Below are 20733 nucleotides of genomic sequence, written 5' to 3'. Positions count from 1 at the left end.
GTCTGTAGTAATATGGACTTGATAAAACTATCCAAAAAATGAATGTGAAGTTGGACCTATCAAAGAAATTAGTTCATCTAGAGCACTCATTAAAAACTAATGTACTAGCGCAAGACCATTAATAGTGCTTGTAGATTTATCATGGAACAACACTCTAAGGAATACTACGTGTTGTGGGGGTCTCAACTTGAGCTATTGAAAGTTCAAGATTTATTTCATTTTCAATAGATGAGTTGTTGCGCACCTCACTATGCATTAATTTGATCTTACGACATTAATGCTAAAGTATGTGTTCCTTCACTCAGAAAATCATTTTTCTAAACGAGTTAGTTACTTGTGGGGAATTGTTAGAAATGACAACTAGTAAAGTTATATTTGTTGTCCCACATTGCTTTCAAAATGAACTTTCAACTACTTTATATTACGCCATCCTTATACATTTGGTTTGAGAAGTGTGAGCATGTGGGTTTTGGAAGAATTACCACGCGCGCACGCCTACCCTCCTTCCTATCTTGGTCTGGCCAAGGTAGGTTGCACGATTATTTATCTTCTTTTTGCTGAAAATACCTTTAAATTCTACATTTATCCAATCTTTTAAGCTAATCAAGTCTGCGGTTGTTGAGGAAAATTCAAGGCCTTCTAGCCTTTTTGTGCAGATTTTCTCCTGCTAATTCTCAACAAACCGAGCCCTTTCCTTCGATAAATAGGCCTCAGTTCTTCAATTCAGATACACACTCGAACATCAATTCTCTCCTCAATACAGTTTTCTTCTTCTTCCTCTTTTGAGTGTTTTGCTGTTGCTCGAACTCTCTAGCATGAGTGCACATGTTAGACAGTATTGTGTTAACTTTGAAAAGCAAAAGGTTGGAACAATTGCACCATGGTCGTATAAAAAATTTTGCTTTCAAGATAGTAGTTGTTCCACGACACATCAATATCATTTTCTGATTTTTTCTAACAATAAATTCCTCTGCTTGGAGTTTAGACAAGAGTAACTAACGAGCTGTTAGACGAAGAATGCATGCACAAAATATATGAAGTGGAAAAAATGCAATTTATATCCTTGTGCTAAGAAAAATAAGTAATTTACTTCTCTGTAAAAAATAAAATAATAATTTATCCCCATGTGTTATCAAAAATAGAGAAAAATGTCCCACCAAGTCCAACGGTGCACGACACGCACCTAATGTGCATCTAGGCATATTTTTAACCGATAAGAATATTATATATATATATATTTAATATATTAATACATATTATAAAAATAATATTTAATGTATTAAATATTATATATTAGTTATATAAAAATAATATATATTTTTTTCCTTTCTTCTTTGTCTTTATGTGGTGCCCTCCTACCGCTACCATCTCCCTACCCTCGTGCCTCTACCGCCACCGGCCCCTCTCCATCCCCGTTCCCCCTTCCTCCTTCCTCCTACCCTTCACCACCCCTTCCTCCGCCCCCTAACTGCACCCAAATCTGCACCTCACCCAGATCGGCCTTCCCCCGCACCCAGATCCGCTCTATATATATAAATACGTCTATATAAATAATTTTATTATAAAAGTATAAATATATATTCAAATTTAATTATACAAAAGATATAGATATAATTTTATTAATTTAAATTTAAATCATTGATCTAAATTAGATAAAATCTACACTGTTGATTTAGTAGTTAAATTTAAATAATAGATTGATCAAGTTCCAATGATTATTATAAGGATATAAATATTATTATAATTTTAAATTAAAATAATAGAAAAAGGACGCATGTGATTTATGAGACGCTTGGGGGGGAGGGGGGTAAATTGTTCTCTTTTTTATAACACAAGAGGGTAAATTGTTATTTTATTTTTTACAGAGAGATAAATTGTTCATTTCCATTAGCACAGAAAGACAAGTTGCATGTCACCCTATATGAAGCCATCACTGTAACAATCGATATAAGAAGAACAATATATTATAAAAACCTGTGATGCATGCACACGGACACGACACGACATGACACAGACACGGGGATACAAAAAAATAAAGAAATTAGGACACGACACGACATTAACACGGCTATATATAATATATTTTTATTATATATATTCTTAATTTTTCATAAAAACTAAAATATGTAATATGAAAATTATAAAGATAAAATATGAAATAAGCATGCCTTTACATCTGCATTAATTGAATGTGACTTCAAAAAACATACATAATCAAATTATTTTAAAAGAAAAGCAATGAAGAATTTTTAATAATTTAAATTAGTTAAATTATCGTGAATATCTCTTGAACTTTTAGTAATATCATCATAATATTTTTAGTTTAAGAGGAGTGAATTAATGCTTTTTTGTTTTCATTAACATAAAAATTCATTTTCTCTTAAAGACAACCCAAAATTCTTTAAAATTATAAAAAAAAAAATTAAAATGTGTCGGACACACCTGTTGGCGTGTCCAACACCATGTTACTCTTTCTTTATCTTTTTATTTTCAAACATGTCGATACCGTATCCGTGTCCGATACGTGTCCGACACTTCATCAGGTAATTTTTTGGAGTGTCCGTGCATTGTAGATAAAACTCATGCAGCGTGCTTGGACAGAACTTTTTCCTGAACATTGATTTTTGGGTTAATTACAGTTTGATCCCTTTAAAAAATATAAACTTATACTTTCTCCCAAATAAATTCTACAATTATGCTTACACCCCCTTCGAAATTCATTGTTTTCTACCTGGCCCTCTTGCGTTAGTGTTTTGCCGAAAAATACTAATATTAGAAAAAAAGAGTTACATAATAGTTTAATTTTACCCCTTGTTTAGTATTCTTGTGTAATAATTAAAAAAAGATTAATTAAGTTAACCTCACTCCACACATACATATATATTATATTTATCCCTTTATAAGTGAAAAAATATACACGAAAACGTTAAATTAGGGGAGAAATTGAAAAATTATGTAAGTTTTTTTTGTTAGCGTTAACATTTCATCCAAACACTAATGGAAGAATGTTGGGTGTAAATGAAAATTTTTTAAATGGTTGTAAATGTAATTTTAAAACTTTTTTGGGAGAAAATACAATTCTACATTTTCAAATGAAGTTTAAGTCTAATTAACCTTGATTTTTTAAGAGAAAATTGACTTTTAGAGAAATGACAAATTGTTTTAGCAGACATAAAGGTTCTTTAGTGTACGGAAAATCTTAGAATCCAGACTAACATACTGAAAATAACAAAAATATCACCTATTGCTTCTGCTCAAGTGAAAATAGACTGGAAGAACAGGGCAGAAAGTATGCTAAGAATCCTTCTGAATGAATTCCAACGGTTTTCTTGCACCACATTTGCACAAATATTACATACACTAGTTAAATAAAAATTAAGATAACGTAGTATCATAACAATCTACATCAGCTGAGTATTTATTCCATCAACCTCGACTATAACTCCATACTTTGAGAAGTAGCTATATGGTTTTGTGGGTAAGATCAGAGCTATGCTCTCATACATTCTTCGAATTTACGGCCTCCTGTGACGAATCCCTGTTCTATGCGTAGATCCTTTTGTACTCCTGGTTACTCGAATATGATGGTGAACTGGGCTACTCTGATCACCAAAATTAATCAAAATCTTTCTCCTATGCTGATGAATGGAACTCCCAGATAACTTCATTCGTGGTCGATGACTACTAGGCCTCAAAGATCTCCTCAGACGCACATTTTTGTAGTTGCTCCTTTTACTAAACTGTGATCTCCCATGTTCAAGATTTCTAGTTTGTTGGATAACAGTTCTCTCCGCTAATTCACAGTCTTCCTCACTAGTGGCAGCAAACTCTTCAAGGTCTCTCTTTCTCCTCCTGCGTTTTCTCTTGATTGTTCGAAGCTTGAAACACAAGTAGGTGCAACAAAAGTCTAATGCTGAGAAACAACTAGCAAAACAAGCCCATACAACTCGACAAAGAGTGCGACAAATGCATTGGCAGATTCCCAAATTGCATAACAGGTAGAAGAATAAGAGAACTGCATTTTCTTGTCAGAAGCAAACAAATGAGTAAAACATCATCAAAACTACAGATGTTTTTGGCGAAAAATTCAACTGTATAATTGAAATTTAAACATGTTATCACTAACCGAAGTAAGACAAGGTTGCCACCATGCCCAACTTCAGCAGATGCGCCACACAGAAGTTCTCGATGTAACAGATGATATCCCATGTTGAACCACATATTGAGCTGCATGAAAAATCAGATGAAATTGAAGTTTCAGCAACATACAAAACATAACAGTCTCTACATTTCACCACTACAACCTACTGATAATCAATAATGTGGATGGTAGTTACAGAAAGAACAAAGATAAGCAAGAAAAATTGAGCATTCTGTAACTATACTAGGAAGCAAGAACATTTACTTGCAAGATTTTCCAGAGAGGAAGTCAAGTGGATGACCGAGAATTTTGCCAATAACTTGAGCAAATCCAGAGAAAACTGAGCCGACCACATTCCCCATTGATGAAGGCAAAAATAACTGCTGATAATGGTTCGTCTGGTCGCCGCTGCATCGGCCAGAACGACTTGATCCCAACGGCAACTGACAACTGCGCTTCAAAGTTAGAGGTTTGAATCAGCATATGTAAGATCAATTCCAAAAAAAAAATTGAAAGAAACTTATACAAATTAGTTTAACATGCTCAGATACCAAAATTGCATAAAAGAACAGATTTTTATTTTTGACTAGAACATCCAAGACATAGACGAGAAAAGCAATGATTTAAAAAAATTCAGAGTTAAACAAGAGTTGAATATTTACTCTCCACATTCTTATACCTGAACTAGAAACTTAAATGAATCAACTGAAATTTCCACCAATTGCTCTTGTTGCATCTGTAAGAAAAAAGCGAAAGGTTGGTTTGTCTCAATAGGAAAAAAGAATGCAAAATCAGTTTAGTTTATTGAACCCAAAGAATAACAATCTTATTGACAGTATAAGAGAGTGAGTGAATGTGTGTGTGTGTCAGAGAGAAAGAGAAAGAGAGAGAGAGACCTGATTAGAAGCCTTTCTTAGAGTAACAACAAATGCCAAAGTACTCCTTACTTTCTCTTAAGTGTGACATTGAACCTGAAACATAATGACTTCAAGTTAAGTATATACATTCTTAACTGGAAAAAGTGTGCTCAAATTTGACAACCATATTGTATATTCTTTGTGAGCTTTGATTCTTCTAATTTGAAGCACTTCTAATATTTTCTCAGACAAGCAATTTGCACCAAAGTAGTAGCTTTTCTTTTCAACTTTTTGCATCATCGTCCCATTCCTTGAACATGTCCCTATGCGGCATCCCTGTGCAGTAGCCCTGTAAAATAGTTGATTCATGTCCCACTACCCCCAATAAATAAATAATCTTATTATTATTTCCAGTTGCCACTAGTTGCAGATACATGCCACTATTGTAATGATGAAATCCTGAAAACCATTTCATCAGTAGATCCTCGTCCCTTCATTTCTTACATTTAACTCTCTGTTGTTCTGCCGCTACCATACAATCATCTACAACTGCACTCTGCTTACCAATGTTTTATTTCATTGATGTGAAATAGAAGTTACATGACAAAAGGGAAAATCAGAAAAAGCTAGGCAAGAGAACTGAGTTCAATAAGGATATAATTACTGATTTTAGAAAATATCTAAGATAAGATACTTTGCTTGAGTGGAACTGCCAACAATCAGGAAACATTTAGCTGATGTAAGCTTAAGAAATGAACACAATATCACTAGTGATAATTAATTATACATCAGTGATCACTAAAAGAGAACTTTGATTATGTAAACTTCCAAACATGTTCATGGACAAGGACATCATTCAGTCACAAGTTTTTTTTTTTTTGGCATTATATTCCTCCCACTCCTCTGAATTATCCTCTGGTGCTCAATTTTATAACCTATAATTTGATGATAAAATTGGCTATACATGACCTGTTTGGCCAAGATTCTCCAGATTCACAGAGATTAACTGCCATCATCTTAACCTAAGGCAAAACAATCATGAAGTAAATCTCACGTAGCAGAAGATAAATGCGAGAGGTGCCAAGAAATGGATGAAGGGCCCTCACTTTTGAATGGACTTAATTCATCCCCAACATTACCAACAAGAGGCCAAACATATAACAGGAGAAAATGGATGACGGAAATATATACAGATTGCAAGAAACAGACTAATGAATTCCAAATAAACCTGAGTAGTTAAAAACTCATCCCATCCCATACTCTTCGATCGGACTCTTCCTAATAAGAGCAAATCATTGACACACAATAGTTTCGCCTATTTTGCAACAGAAAACCAAACAATTAAACTATTTCTCACTTATATTCTCGACTATCCCTGTTATTCCCTATTTGTTACCTTATTGAAATGATAAGGGAAATGAAATAGAAGGAACGGCGCTATGGCGAAGGCGGTGTTGGCGGCGGTAGGCGGTTGGTCTCGGCGGGGGGGGGGGAGGGGGGGGGGGGCTCGGCGGTGGAGGGTAAGGTGGGTAGAGACAAATGCAGAAGGGAGAAGGGGAAGTTTTTTTGAGATCGAAAGCGCGGGCTTTTTTTTTTTTTCAATTTTTAATAAATTGTATAAGGATATATTAATATAAAACATTATTTTTCAAATCCGTCGCTAATTCCATTCACAAATTTGAATTCAGATGAGGAAATAAAGATAGATAAATACAAAATAAATATTATTTGAATTTGAGACGGAAATGTAAATAGATTAATATGAAAAATTATTTTCCAAATCTGTATCTAATTCCATTTCATAAAAGGGGTTAATCCAATTTGCCCCTACAATATTGCAAATGAGCAAATTACCTCCTATTATAAAAAAACTAGAAATTTATTTCCCTATACTTTTTAAAATAAAGCAATTTACCTCCCTTCGTTAAGAGGTAATCTTCATTTTAAAAACAGGTGAATAGTAATTTACCCCCCTGTGATATTGAAAATGAACACATTACCCCCATATGAAAAACATATTCAATTTACGCCCTTGTATTTTTTAAAATGAAGCAATTTACCTCTTTATACAGGGAGATAAATTGCTTCATTTTTAAAAATCATAGGGATAAATTGTTGTATTTTAAAAAATACAAGGAGGTAAATCGCTATTTATTTTTTCATAAGGGGGTAATTTGCTCATTTACAATATCACAAGGGGGTTGCTTGCATTTTTTCCTTTTAAAAAATATATGGGATAAATTGTTGCATTTAAAAAATATATTTTGTGATTTTTTTCAAGTTTTAACTTTATATTTTACATATTATTCGTATGCAGTTGATTTAAAACTTAACCATTAGACGTCATTATATATATGCATTTAAACTTAATATTTTCTTAAAAATTTAAAATTATTAATTGGATCGAACATTATTTGCCTTCTTATTATATTTTAACTTCAACTTCCTTGGAAAATTATATATAAGTAATTTAGAGAAATTATGACTAATAGAATAGTTTTTCCTTCACAAATAGAATTAACTTTGTTTAATTATTTTAACTAATTCTTATTTATTATGAGGTGTTTAAGCCTCATTCCTTTTGTGGGCGTGGACAAGGGTTTATGAGGGTACTTGTGTGATCTTGGAGGTTCATTGATCAACTTCTATCCAAAAAGGTGTGACCTTGCAATATTGAAAGAAATCCCACAACTACAGTGTAATCTTGCAATTCTTGTATATCTTGTCAACATCTTTAACATATTGATGATTATCTTAGAACCAACTAGTGTTTTTTTTTTTTTTTTTTTTTTTAGAAAATTGTATAATGCCCCTGTGTTATGCTAAAATTGCACAAAATTTACCTGTGTTAAATAAATAGCCATAAAAGACCCTGTGAATTTTGAAATCCTGCAAAAAAGACCCCATCCGTCCAAAATCGACGGAAGGTGCTGTACACACGGTGGAAATGAGAGTAGGCGCTTTTTTTTGCCGTATTTCAAATTTTTTGGTAGTGCAATTGTCCAAGATGCCCTTCTCCTTCACTACATGTACAACTTAACATCCCCTTACATACTACACAAAAATACAATTTTAAATGAGCAAATTTTCAGTTTGTCCCTTTTATTTAATATATATAAAAATCATTTATAATATTATATATTATTGATTAAATTAAATTATTATTTAATTTAATATATTTTCATATTTATTTATAAAATATAGTAAATTAATATAACAATCTTAAAATTATATCGGATTTTTTAACTTTTATAAAATGTTATATTATTAATTAAGTTAAATTATTATTTAATTTAAATATATTTTAATATTTATTTATAAAATATACTAAATAAATATAAAAATATCTAAAATTTATATCAATTTTTTAAACTTATATAAAATATTATATTAAAACTATTAATATATATTTAAATTAAACATTTAGTATTTTTTTATTATTTTAAAATTTTATTAAATTAAATACTTTACTAAATTGTTATTTAATTTAAATATATTTAAATATTTGTTTATAAAATATATTAAATACATATAAATATACTTAAAAATTATATCAATTTTTTTTAACTTATATGAAATATTATATTTAAATTATTAATATATATATTTAAATTAAACGTTTAATATTTTTTATTATTTTTAAATTTTGTTAAATTAAATATTTTAATTAATTTTTATTTATCAATTCATCTCCGTCGTCTTCTCCAACGCTGACTAGTCACTGACGGTGATAAAAATGGGTAAGCTTGGTCTTGTTGGAATCGTCTCGACGAGAGGAGTCGAATGGTGGTAGTCTCAGGCCGTGATTCGTCTAGACGGTGGCAAATCGATGCAACAAACATCACAACAGAAATAAATTTAAAATTTTTGGATCTCACAAAAAAATTGATGAAAATGAGCAAGGTTGGTCTCGTTCGAATCTTCACGTCGAGGCGAGTCTAGTGGTGGTAGTCCCAGGCCGGAATTCATCCGGGCGACGACGAATCGAAGCCAAGAAGCTTCGACGGTCGTGCTCGAAGCCCAGTCTCTCCGATTAATAAAAGTTCAAATTGATGGTATGAATATGTTCACCTTGAGGAGAGGATTCCAATGGTATAAGCCATTGTTGGAAATTCTTTGAGACGACGACAGAATCATAGAAATAAGATTTGGAAGAAATAGTATATATAATATATATACGATATATATAAATTTATATAAATAAAAAATATATTTAAATTATTTAAAATCTGAACTATTTGTTTTTTATATTTAAATATCAATGGTTGTTATAAGAAGGGTATAACGATCAATTTTTAGCAAAAATTTAACACCATTAGAGTTCATCTAACGGAATGGGAGGGTGTACAACAATTTGAAAAATACAGGGGTTTTTTTTGCCTATTCTTTTATCACAGGGGGTTTTTCGCTAAATTTTGAAAATACATGGCGATTTTTTGTAATTTTTCTTTTTTTTTTTTTTCAATGGTGGTATACCTGGTGATATGGAAAGATTAGTAAGTCAATTGCATTTAATATTTTCCGTAAATGAGGAGCATAATCTTTTGGAAGTCAAAGATCAGACCAAGCGATTAGAGCATGATGTGTGGGATTATAGCCACATCAGGGGGATTAAGGCATTTAAAGAGGATCTGCGAAAAGATCGATTACACCCTCATCGAAGTTTTCATCTATATATGCATTCAAAGAGACGAGGGGGCAAAAGATAAAGACTCGTTACTTACCTTACTTAGTTGCTTAGTATAAAGAGGAGCTTTCTTCCGAACATACAAGGAGGGTGATCAATGGGGAAAAGAATCCATTGTTCAAGTGAATATTCTTCACTATTAGGAAGTTCAAATTACGAATATCGTTTGTTACATATATGTGATTGTACCCCAATTAGTCACTCAAATAAAATAATAATTTTTATATATTTTTGTTGATTATTCTCATTATTTTTTATGTAAATTGTTAGTTGAGTAATATCAACTTGGCGTCATCTGTGGAAATCCATAATCACAATATTGAGAATGCAAACCAGATTTAAGGCTAGAGACCTAGAAAAGAAGGAAGCGCTAGGCAAAAATAGCATCAAGATAATGGAAGAGAACTCCAGCACCTAGAAAACAAGAACTCAAATCCACCACCTCAACCAAGAAGAGAACGAGAAGAGGGAAGGAGAGGTGAAGGTGGCTTGCCACCTCTAGCTACCCAACCACCAATAATCTATCTAAAACTAGAATCCAGCAAATGATAGAAGATGTTTCAACCCAGGATTCAAAAAGAGCAAATTTTAATTTCACGGCAAATCATTAGAGGGAAACTTCTCCCCTCCGTTCTCCTAGCCGAGGCTGAGGCACGCCCTCCGCCCCCAAGGATAATGAGTCAAGGGAGAATAACCTCTAAGATATGTCTTTGTATAATCATGTCATATCGTCTTTGTCATCTACTGATGTATTGTATGTGCTGTAGGTTCTAATTTGTGCTCGTATGATTTTTTTGGAAAATTTAATGTAGGCTCATATCCCAAGTATCCATCGCTTGTGGAATATTCTTTTTCATCCCGATTAGCGAAGGGCTCGTTCGGGGTGATGCATTTCCACTATTGCATAAAATACTAATGGACATGATGATCTGCACAGCTGGAGGTTTAAATCAGCAGCGTAAGCCATAATGACATTTGAGTCCATGTCATACAGTTGCCAGATGAATTGTAATAAATAAAATAATATAAATTAATGCGTATTTAATTCACGGTATAAATGTACATATAATATTAAATATAAGTTACTCGATCCGCCTGCATCTCATCCAATATATCTCTTATAACACGAACAGTGGCTCATACTGTTCGGGTTAAGGTGTGCTCACAATTCCATGTAGTACCATACAGTGCTGTTGGGAGCCAGAGATTGTTGTCTGTTTGGACTTGGCCCATATATAATTGTTCCACAGCAAGTCCAGGGCAAAGTGGAGTGATCCATGACCATTCCCAAATCTATATAAATATTTGTTATTAATTAATATTCATAACAAAAAAATTATCTATAAGTTAATAATTAAATTTTACCTGTAACAATTGCAGCAGCCCACCAATTGCAGTTTTGCCTTTTGTGCTTGCATTGCATAATTTACAATATAAAAATGCAAGCACAGCACTGCCCTAACTGTAGTTCCTGACCGTTTCTATATTTTCTGATTTTGAAAGATATAGTAATGATACCAGGCTTCCTAATGAATTCGGGAACATTATCCCACCAAATAGGAGCAATGCAACAGCATGAGCATACTGGACGATAATTTGGGGTGTGTTATGAGTAATTTCGACCACTGCTAAGTGGCTATAATTGCCTGAGTTTGCAATCTAGAACCCTTGAACGCATTTGCATCCAGCCAAAATCCTAAATAAGTCAGGCAATAGTCCTGCCATTGAACAGTGGTTCGATCAAAATCAATTCCTGTCACAGGCTCGCCATCTGTTGAGCATATCATCACCAACTACCATCAATTTCAACAGTCCGTCTCGGTTGTTACAAGACGTCAGAATGGACATGGACTCAATACCCATGTTGTCAAAATTGTGAATCGAGAATGTTCATGCAACAAGTGGGCTCAATTTGGTATCCCTTGCAGTTACGCTCAAAAGGTATGCGATCCATACATGATTAATGCTGCACCAATAGTAAAGGATTATTATGATTTGATGGCTTACAGAAATACATATGCTAAGTCATTTGAACCTGTACATTCCGAAGATTATTGGGATGTCCGAAAATTGAGTTTGTCCCGACACTACTATTCGTATTTCTACACGCCCTAATTGAAACCAAACATCATGTATGCACAACGAGATGAACTAGTTGCATACGCATGAAAGGCAACAAGTCCAACAAAGAGATTCTTCTACACAATTAAATGTGTCGGTGCATGGTTGTCAACAATAATTGTATAGTTCATTGTATTTTTTTAGAATTGTATAAAAAAACACACACTATTACATTTGTATAATTCATTGTAGTTTTAAAATTAATACAATTTTAACATTATGATTGTTGGATCACATCTGGTCCACAACATGAGCATTTAAAAAATAAATAAATAAATTTCTAAGTCGACATCCGCAAATCGACATATTTTTATTATATATTTTATATAAATTATATTTATATATATTTTTTAATAATATTTAAATAATTAACCCATAAGCTATTACTCTGGTCAGGCAACTTTCCTTGCATAATGTTGTGGATTCATTTTTTGAGTATTTTGTTGTGTTATGTGGACATAGAGAGAGAAAAATAAAAATAAATAAATATGTGTTGAAAGTAGGTCTGTGTATGTTTGGATTTATTTTTTAAGATAATTTAAAATAGTGTTGTTTGTTTGATGTTGTGCTTTTTAAGACAATAATCACTGTTTATTATCTAATCATATTTTATATATATATATATATGTGTGTGTGTTATGTTTGATGTTTTATTTTGGAAGACAAAAATTACTATTCATTATTAAATCATATATTTTTTATATATATTTATATATATGTGTATACATATATATGTATTTATGTTAAATGGGAAAAAAAAAACACCGAGGTATTATATTTTTATACAAGGACAAACATTAAATATGTTTCGATCCATCCTAAAAATAGGCTAAAAACGAAACTAAACTATTCTTGTAGCTCGTTGTTTCTTGTAGTGGTTTTTCCCTTTGCCTTTTGGAATTCCAGCTGCATGCTTAGTGGACTTGCTGATTTGGATTCAACCGCTCATTTGGACTCTGGTACGTTTTCTTTCTCTTTATAATTATATTATGGAATTATATTGATACATAATGTTGGAATAATTACGTTCTCTTCCCTTAAAGTTTAGTGTAATTACATATAAATTTCTTGTAATTCGAAAAATTACATTTAACATCCTTAAAATTTGTTTCGTCTAATAAATAAGTTATTTCATTAGTTAAAATTCATCAAATTTCCTGATATTAACCAAAAAAAAAATCTATATTTACTCCTAATTGACTTATTACTGACTTAAAGCAGTTCAAAAAAATCTTTTTTATAATCAAATTACCCTCATATATTTTTTCATATATTAATGTATGTGATGAGGTATATTTTCATTGTTATAAAGGTAGTTCAGCTCAAAAAAAATTATTTAACCTGCAATAAATTAGTTTTAAGTCAATCAAGGATAAATATCAATTTTCATTCAGTCTTTTTATTGATATCAACAAATTCAATGAGTTCCTAGATTTTCTTTTCGTATGCCGGGGAAAGTACCTCACCTTTATATATTCATTTTTATGAAAATTTCCTCCTCGGGTCTCTATAAAACAGAATGAAAAGCCCGGGTGGAAGCACAAAAGGAGAGAGGAAAAGTAGAAAGGGGGGGAAGAAGTCTAGTGCTAGTTCTTACTGACATTTCTTTATCGAACTTTCATTTTTTAAGTCCCTGAGAGTATAGATTGCAAGCGAAAAATCAGGTAACGTTCCAAGGCGTCCGTAGGTGGTATGAGGGAATCTATATAATGAGGGAGATCCAAGTTACTTTAATGGGAAGCTAAGGCTACGAGACGGTGGCCATCGCTCTACCAAAGTCTAAAAAAAAATAACAAACTCAAAACATAAAGAAATAGCGGAAGATAAAGTTTTTGACTAATGATGGAATTTATTTGTTAGATGGAGGTAGGCTCAGAGGTGCTAAATGTAATTTTTTAAATTATAAGAAATCTACATATAATTGCACCAAATCTCAAAGGAATGGAGTGTAATTATCTCTATAATATAATAGTATTATCTTCAATATAAGTCAAAATTATTTACTGTAAGAGTAAAAAATTATTTAATATAAATTTTAGTAGTTGGAGGGGTCAGTTGACTATATATATATGTATATATATATATATGTTGAATTGAAATAAATTGTGATTGTTCACCTATTTTATTGTCTGAAACAATGCCCATAATTTTGTATTTTCGAATGTCTTGTCTTATCTTTAATATTTAATATTGTGTTTGGTTTTGTTTTCTGTGTATTTTTTTTAATATTTCAGAAATTTTAGTATTTCAGAAATAGAGAGAAAAAAATAAAGATAAATAAATACGTGTTGGAGATAGTTGTGTATGTTTAGATTTATTTTTAAAGATAATCTAAAATATTTTAAAGTAAGTGATGTAGGTTTGATGTTGAGATTTGGGAGACAAAAATCACTATTCATTATCAAATCACATCTCTTTTATATATATATATATAATATATAAATATATATATAAATATTTTATGTTTAATGTTGTATTTTTTGAAGACAAAATCATTATTTATTGTCAAATCAAATCTCTTTTATATTATATTTTTATGTATTCGTGTGTATATCTATTATACATAGGAAGTTCAAAAACCAAAAAACACACAGATAAAGTGTGAAAAAAAATAGACTAATATTGGATGTGTTTTATCTTGTTTTGGAGATTTTTCAAAAATAAAATATAAGGTCAAAACCCAAGGATTTAATTTTGCAAAATATAAACATCTGTGCAGTTAAATTAAGGGTAAAATGAATTATACCCCTGTGTTTTTTAAAATGTTCCAAATATCCCCATGTAAAAGATAAAATATAAAAAAAAATCCCTTGTGATCTTAAAAATGTAGCAAAACATCCCTTTGGATCGGTTGTGATTCACATGCGCCCTTCATGGAATTTGGGCTTAATTTTTAACAATAAATTAATTTTATATCTTAATTTATGAACCGTTAGATCTTATTTGATATACAACTAAAGGTGAAAAGTTGTGAAAAACAAATCAACGATCAGATTTCTTCAAATATGGACCGAGAGTCTAGATTTCATGTAGAATTCAATGGTCCAGATTTTACTTAATTTAAATGAATGGTCCAAATTTAATATAAAAATATTTATCATATTTTATTTATTAAATATGAATAAAATATTTAAATATACTGATGTGGTTGAAGTTTTTCTACTAAGGGATAAAATATTTTATCTCGACACAATTGCGCACCAAGTGAATTGCAATTTTCGAAAGGGGTGTTGTTTTCAAGAAAAATAAATTCTCAATCAATGAATAGTAACTTGCATAAAAAATTAATATTTTGGTATTTATAGTAGTGTTAGAAATTATATGCTGTGGTGGGTTATATATGTTTAGTGTATGCCTCATACATATTAAATTACTTATTTACCCTTACAATTTAATATTTTTTATTAATGTAGATCATATACTAAAAATATATTTTTAAGGAATTTGTCTCCTTCCCAAACCCCACCCACCATCACCACCACCACCACATCGATGCCTCCTCACCAGCGGCCCCTCAAGCCTCCTCCCCGCCCGCCTAGCCCACACACCCCTCCTCCTCCTCCGCGATTGTCCCTCCTCTGCACACCACTTTCACCTCTGCCTGCTCCTCTGGCCGCCGCCCCCGCCTCCTCCTCTGCGTGTCCGCCTCCGCCTCCTCCCTATCCGCGCCCCACTCCCCCTCTGCACACCCTCGCCGGCGCAGCAACAACCTGTGCCAGTTTATTATTTCTATGTATATATAAATATATTAAATATAATACATACATATTTATATATAAATCACTATCTATAATTCAAATATATCTAAATTTATATTTTAAACATATAATATAATTTTAAATAATGATGGCAAGAGCTAAACTATTCATTTACATAGGATGAGATCTAACGATGTTAAAATAAAAATAAAAATCTCATTTTATAATTATAAAATTAAAAAGAAATAATAATTGGCGTGTGTAATTGCTACTTGAGTTGAGATTTAATGATACAGAAACAAACAAAAATCAAAAGAAAAAATTGAAAACTAAAATCAACAAAACTCACAAACAATGCAATGAAATTATATAATTGTTAAGAGCATTTCATAAAATATCTTAATAGTAGGTAATTTAAAATATTTTAAAATAAGTGGTGTAGGTTTAATGTTGGGATTTAAGAGACAAAAATCACTATTTATTGTCAAATCATATCTCTTGTGTATATATTTTTATATATAAATATGTATATATATAAACGTAATATGTTTAATATTGTATTTTTTGGAGATAAAAATCATTTTTCATTATCAAATTATGTCTTTTTTATATTATATTTATATATGTAAGTGCGTATATATATATTATACATAAAAAGATAAAAAATAAAATATACGGATAAAGTGTAAAAAAAAGTAGAGAATATTGAATGTGTTTTGTGTTGTCCCGAAAATCAACAAAAATGAAACCAAACAAAGCAATTTTGCAAATTTAATTACAGATTACTAAACAGTGGTCAAAATAATCCTTGAACCCAGTTTTGAATCCCTAATTTCTATGTCCCAGAAAACCTGAATTCGGATTAACCTCAAAATTTGAAAGTCCCATTAATCTGACCGTTATTCCAAATTCAAATACAGATCAAGATTCCATTTTTCCCCTTTTCTTGAACATCAACATTTTTAATTGTGCCCAAACAGCAGTAGGTACTCTGACATCAATGTTTTTTTCTCCAAAAAATCTCAAAAAAGAAAAAGAAAAAAGAGAGAGACAGAAAACAAAAAGGCCCTTCAATCTTAACGGCTATATTGATTGCCCGCTCTGTCAAAATTTGAATTTGCTGTCTCTTTCTTGCTTCTCTCTCCCACTTGACCCCCACATAAAGTTACCATTTTTATTAATGGATTCGAGTTGATTTCTTGAACACTGTGTACACCTTTTCACCTTTGCCTCCTTATCTTTTCTCCTCTCTTCCCTTCTTGTTTTTTTTTTTTTTGAACTGTTTCCCCGATTTAATTTCTTGTTTTTCTCCATTTTTCTGCCTTCATTCTGAGGTGAAACTATGGGCAGTTGTTTGAGCAAGAAGAGTGCTTGTGCTGCTTCTTCTCCGGTTGCACTTCCGAACCCACCAGGAAAGCTCAAATCTGATGCCCAGATGGAGAAAAAGAAGGCAGAAGAAGAAAATGTTGTCAAGAAAGAGATTTTCATCATCAAACACCGGAAAAGCCATGAAATCGAGAGGCAGAGGTGTGATGAGGAGAAGGGTGAGGCCAAGAACGCCGGAGATATCGTCGAGAAGGGTAAGAATGCGGCTTCTGGTAATGGTGGTCATGGAAATGTTAATGGCGTTATCGTCGGGGGAGGAGCTCCGGTAAGGACTTCGAGCTGTACGAAAGAAGAGGTGGACGCCATTTTGATACAATGTGGTAGGCTCAGCCGGAGCTCCTCCACCGGGAAGGCTGCACTCTCGTCGGAGAAAAAGTACTCTGGGTCAAAGAGAAGTTATGATTTTGACAACGAAAATGGGAAGTCTGATGGGAACAATGCTGATGGAGACGACGAAGCGGTGGCTAGGGAGAGAGAGAACCGCCGCCGGGAGCGCCACCGCCAGTCTCAGGGGCGGCCAGGCGGGGCAGCAGCGGTCTGGAAGCAGAGAAAGAGGCAGCAGCGGTGGTGGGAGGAGAGTGAGCAGATCTCCTGGCAGAAGATCTGAATCTCCAATTACCACTACTTGCAGTGGGGCTAATTCTAACTCTTCTTCTGCTGCTGCCAATGCTAATTCCAGGCCGGGGAAGATGGTCTCAGTGCCAGCCACAGTTACGTCCCTAGCAATGGATAAGAGTACTAATTGTGGTAGCAGCAGCGGTGGTGGTGGTGGTGAGGGTAATGGCGTGGCTGGTGTTAAAAGGATCCAAGTGAAAAGAAATGTAGGGGGGGATGGGGCGGTAGGAACAAGGACCGGAGCATCGCCTCGTGCTCGGTCGCCTGCTAGAGCAAGAGCTTCAAATGAGAATCAAAATGTGAATATGAGCCAAAACCAGCAGCAGCCTATCTCCCTTAGTCGAAGCAATTCCAGGAAAGCTGAGAGTTCTCCTTACAGAAGGAACCCTCTTGGTGAGATTGACAACAATGTTATCTCACAGGTATATCTACATTCTTGATCCTAAATAGTTATCTATGTTGTCTCCTGGTTTATGTGTTTGCCTTTGGTTATGGTGGATTGTCTTTGTAAGAGTTGGTACAACAGAAGAAAACAGATTCTTGGATGCAGTCGTGAAGTTTGTGTACTTCAGGATTTGCTTTCTTGTATTAGACCTGTAAATTCTTTGAACTGGTGCCTGTTAAAAGAATTGCCTGCAGCTGTAAGTAGTATTTTAGCATTAATAGAGCTTGTGGTTTTCTACTAAGGTCTTGTGGTGTTAGTCTTGAGGTTGATGCTGCTCATAGTAAGCATCTGGAAAATGCAGTAGTCAACGAGATTGAATCGCGGGATGTGTGTAATTGGTTCAGACATTTGGTGCAAGAAATGAGATGAATTCCTCCATTCTTGTGAGTTGTGAGTATTGCATAGCAGAAATGTTTCATCATTGGAAAACATGCAATTTTGCAATTTTTATCGTACTCTTTCATTATGCTTTCTTGGGTGCATATATATTGCTTGAAGATGATGAGATAGTTCTCAGAATTAAACAACTTCCAACGCTTTTTAATTCAATGTATGGTTCAGTTGTGCTACACATATGTTTTCAAAATTCTATCATGAGACTAATGTGCTTAACAACTCTGGCAGGCTCCTGTTCAGAAGCCAAATTCTGAAAACAAAACAGTTCAAGGGGCTGAAAACAGAATCAACAGCAGCAGCAGCCTAGCAAATGTGAATTGCAAGAACCAGGAGCAACAGCTGATGGGAGAAGAGATGAAGGCACTATATGGAGGAATTGCAGGTCATGTTGCATTGAATGTGATTTCTTCAGGGCCTGAAAACCCGAAACCCCATGCAGTTGCAAGAAGCAGATCATCCCGTCTCTCCCGAGATCTGGACATCAACCCCGAAACACTATCAAATCCTAACACGTCATCATATACTGCACTATTGCTGGAAGACATCCAGAATTTCCACCAAAAAAACAACCCTCCTCCTGCCTTTTCTCTCCCACCATGTGTGACCAAAGCTTGCTCTATCCTGGAAGCAGTTGCCGACCTCAACTCGAGCACCAGCTCCAACTTGTCCAGTGTTTTTTCTGAGGACCGACGAAGGAATCCCGTCACTGAGCAAATGAATAAGAGTAATGAGAACAAGTCCTCTTCAGGGGCTAATCTTGTCGGGAAGACGAAGCCAGAGATCAAAGACCCCATTTTGGAGTCTGAGATTATTGCTACTGATGATCTGATGGAGCCAAGTTTTCATAAATATGTGACGGTGAGAAGAGGTACATCAGGAGGTGACGACTTGGAAGAGGAAGAATCTTCAGGCAGCAACAGTTTTGTTGGCAGTCAGCAGCAGTGGGTGTCTTCTTCTTGCTGGGAACCTAATTCCGCTGAGTCGACTGACCGGTGGATGTCGTCTTCTTCACGGTCGGCCAGCAGACAGAATGATGTTAGCCCAGTTGGATTCCAGAGACATGCTGTATCTGAACCAGGCCGAGGTTTCGATGAAAGTGGAAAAAGAATGAGTGCTACAAAGAAGAGGGATTCTGATCATCAACAGAATGGTATTGGGCGAGGCAAAATTGGAACCCGCGGTCCTCATGCGGCACCTGCTGCTGCAACCTAAATATGTAGGTTTGAAATGTTCGGGTTTTGCTTATTGAATGTTGGTTGCAAACTTGCAACCTCTCTATATTAGTTGTTCAGTGGTTCACTACATTAGTTGCTTCTGTTATTACCAGTTCTTTTCTTGTTAACTGGAAAACTTCAGTTGATTAAACAGCTTGTATTTTATTTTACATTGTAGAAATTTATCTTTGGCTACTAACTTGTAATGCTTACTGCAATCCTACAATTCAAACAATCATTTTAATGATGCTTTTTTAATGATCAGTGCTCCTGTCGGATTAAATAAATACAAAAAACCACCATATACTGTGTCCCAAGAATAAAAGAGATAACAACATTTCTTACATTATTGCATTCTGTACAGAAATTTCTTTTCAACATTGTTGAAAATATCGTAAAGTTAAACGTACCAGCTATCTCGACTCCCTGGACCTTTTTCCTAAAGAAAAAGTGGTATATCAATGTTGGTAATGTTCCAGATTCTGCAGCATTGATCTGCTCTCAACGTGCGAGTCTTGATCTGAACTGATAATAAACAAGCTCCAAATGGAAAATAATTTGCGTTTGAGCCTCCTTTAGTATGTACTTTCCTGGGATCAACCACACTGGACTTTTTTAAGAATAACAATTGACCAGAAGTGAAACTGGCCGCTCGACTCCAGCCAACATCAGGTTGTTTGGCGACTTACAAGAACCATATATGAATTGCCTTTCATATTGCCTCATCTTTGTAGTTAACCATATAGATGGCAGCGACGGTTACGACTGCTCCAACCAGTTGTAATGGGGTGAAGGTCTCACCAAGATAAATGAAACTGCAGTTGAAACAGCTTCGACAAATTAGCGACGGGCCAGTTTATCTTGATGCTTAGAACACATTCATACAAAGAGACATCTATCAGAGCGAGGAGACTGAAAGAGGGTAGTAATTTTTCACTAATCAATGATTGGAAATTGTTGCTACTATTTTTGCATACAAATATTGAAGATTATATTTAATGAAACCAAAATCTTTGGTTCTGGTAAGATTTCTTACCCAAACACTGATGCAAACATTGGAGTCAGAAAGGTCAGGGAACTGAGCTTTGTCAAGCTACCTAAAATGCATTTATAGCAGTCTGTCAAGTCCATAGTCGTTGACATGTTATGCAATTCTTTTAGCATAATAGCCAA

At 33.7% G+C, this 20733-nt stretch overlaps 3 protein-coding genes across 4 annotated transcripts in view; 1 reads left to right on the top strand and 2 right to left on the bottom strand.

Annotated features, from left to right (window-relative positions):
* LOC105175968 lies at positions 3291-6482 on the bottom strand. Of its 2 annotated transcripts, none has more exons than XM_020698678.1 (6): positions 6395-6482; positions 5038-5112; positions 4821-4877; positions 4406-4591; positions 4127-4227; positions 3291-4024 (listed from the first exon to the last, which is right to left on the bottom strand). In XM_020698678.1, the coding sequence occupies exons 4-6, from the start codon at positions 4501-4503 to the stop codon at positions 3516-3518; spliced, it is 708 nt and encodes a 235-aa protein (XP_020554337.1). In that variant the 5' UTR covers positions 4504-4591; positions 4821-4877; positions 5038-5112; positions 6395-6482; the 3' UTR covers positions 3291-3515. The 2 variants fall into 2 exon arrangements, with proteins under 2 accessions (XP_020554337.1, XP_020554338.1); XM_020698679.1 differs by having other exon boundaries at positions 3291-4015.
* Positions 16614-19772, top strand: LOC105175967 (uncharacterized protein At1g65710). The gene is given in 3 exon segments (XM_011098613.2): positions 16614-17406; positions 17408-17927; positions 18575-19772. Coding segments are annotated over 3 exon segments (2064 nt in total). The 5' UTR covers positions 16614-16846; the 3' UTR covers positions 19559-19772.
* The window catches only part of LOC105175965 (WAT1-related protein At3g02690, chloroplastic), a 5745-nt gene continuing 4839 nt past the window's right edge, over positions 19828-20733 (bottom strand). The window contains exons 5-7 of the mRNA XM_011098612.2: positions 20731-20733; positions 20597-20657; positions 19828-20375 (exon numbers count right to left, since the gene is read on the bottom strand). The exon at positions 20731-20733 is cut by the window's right edge and continues 175 nt beyond it. Of these exons, the coding sequence (XP_011096914.1) occupies positions 20273-20375; positions 20597-20657; positions 20731-20733 (167 nt within the window). The 3' untranslated portion in view covers positions 19828-20272. The remainder of the gene's footprint in view (positions 20376-20596; positions 20658-20730) is intronic.

Source organism: Sesamum indicum, linkage group LG13, assembly GCF_000512975.1.
Source record: "Sesamum indicum cultivar Zhongzhi No. 13 linkage group LG13, S_indicum_v1.0, whole genome shotgun sequence".
Lineage (NCBI taxonomy): Eukaryota > Viridiplantae > Streptophyta > Magnoliopsida > Lamiales > Pedaliaceae > Sesamum > Sesamum indicum.
Note: the sequence above shows the minus strand (reverse complement) of the source record. Positions and strands in the feature narration are given on the sequence as shown.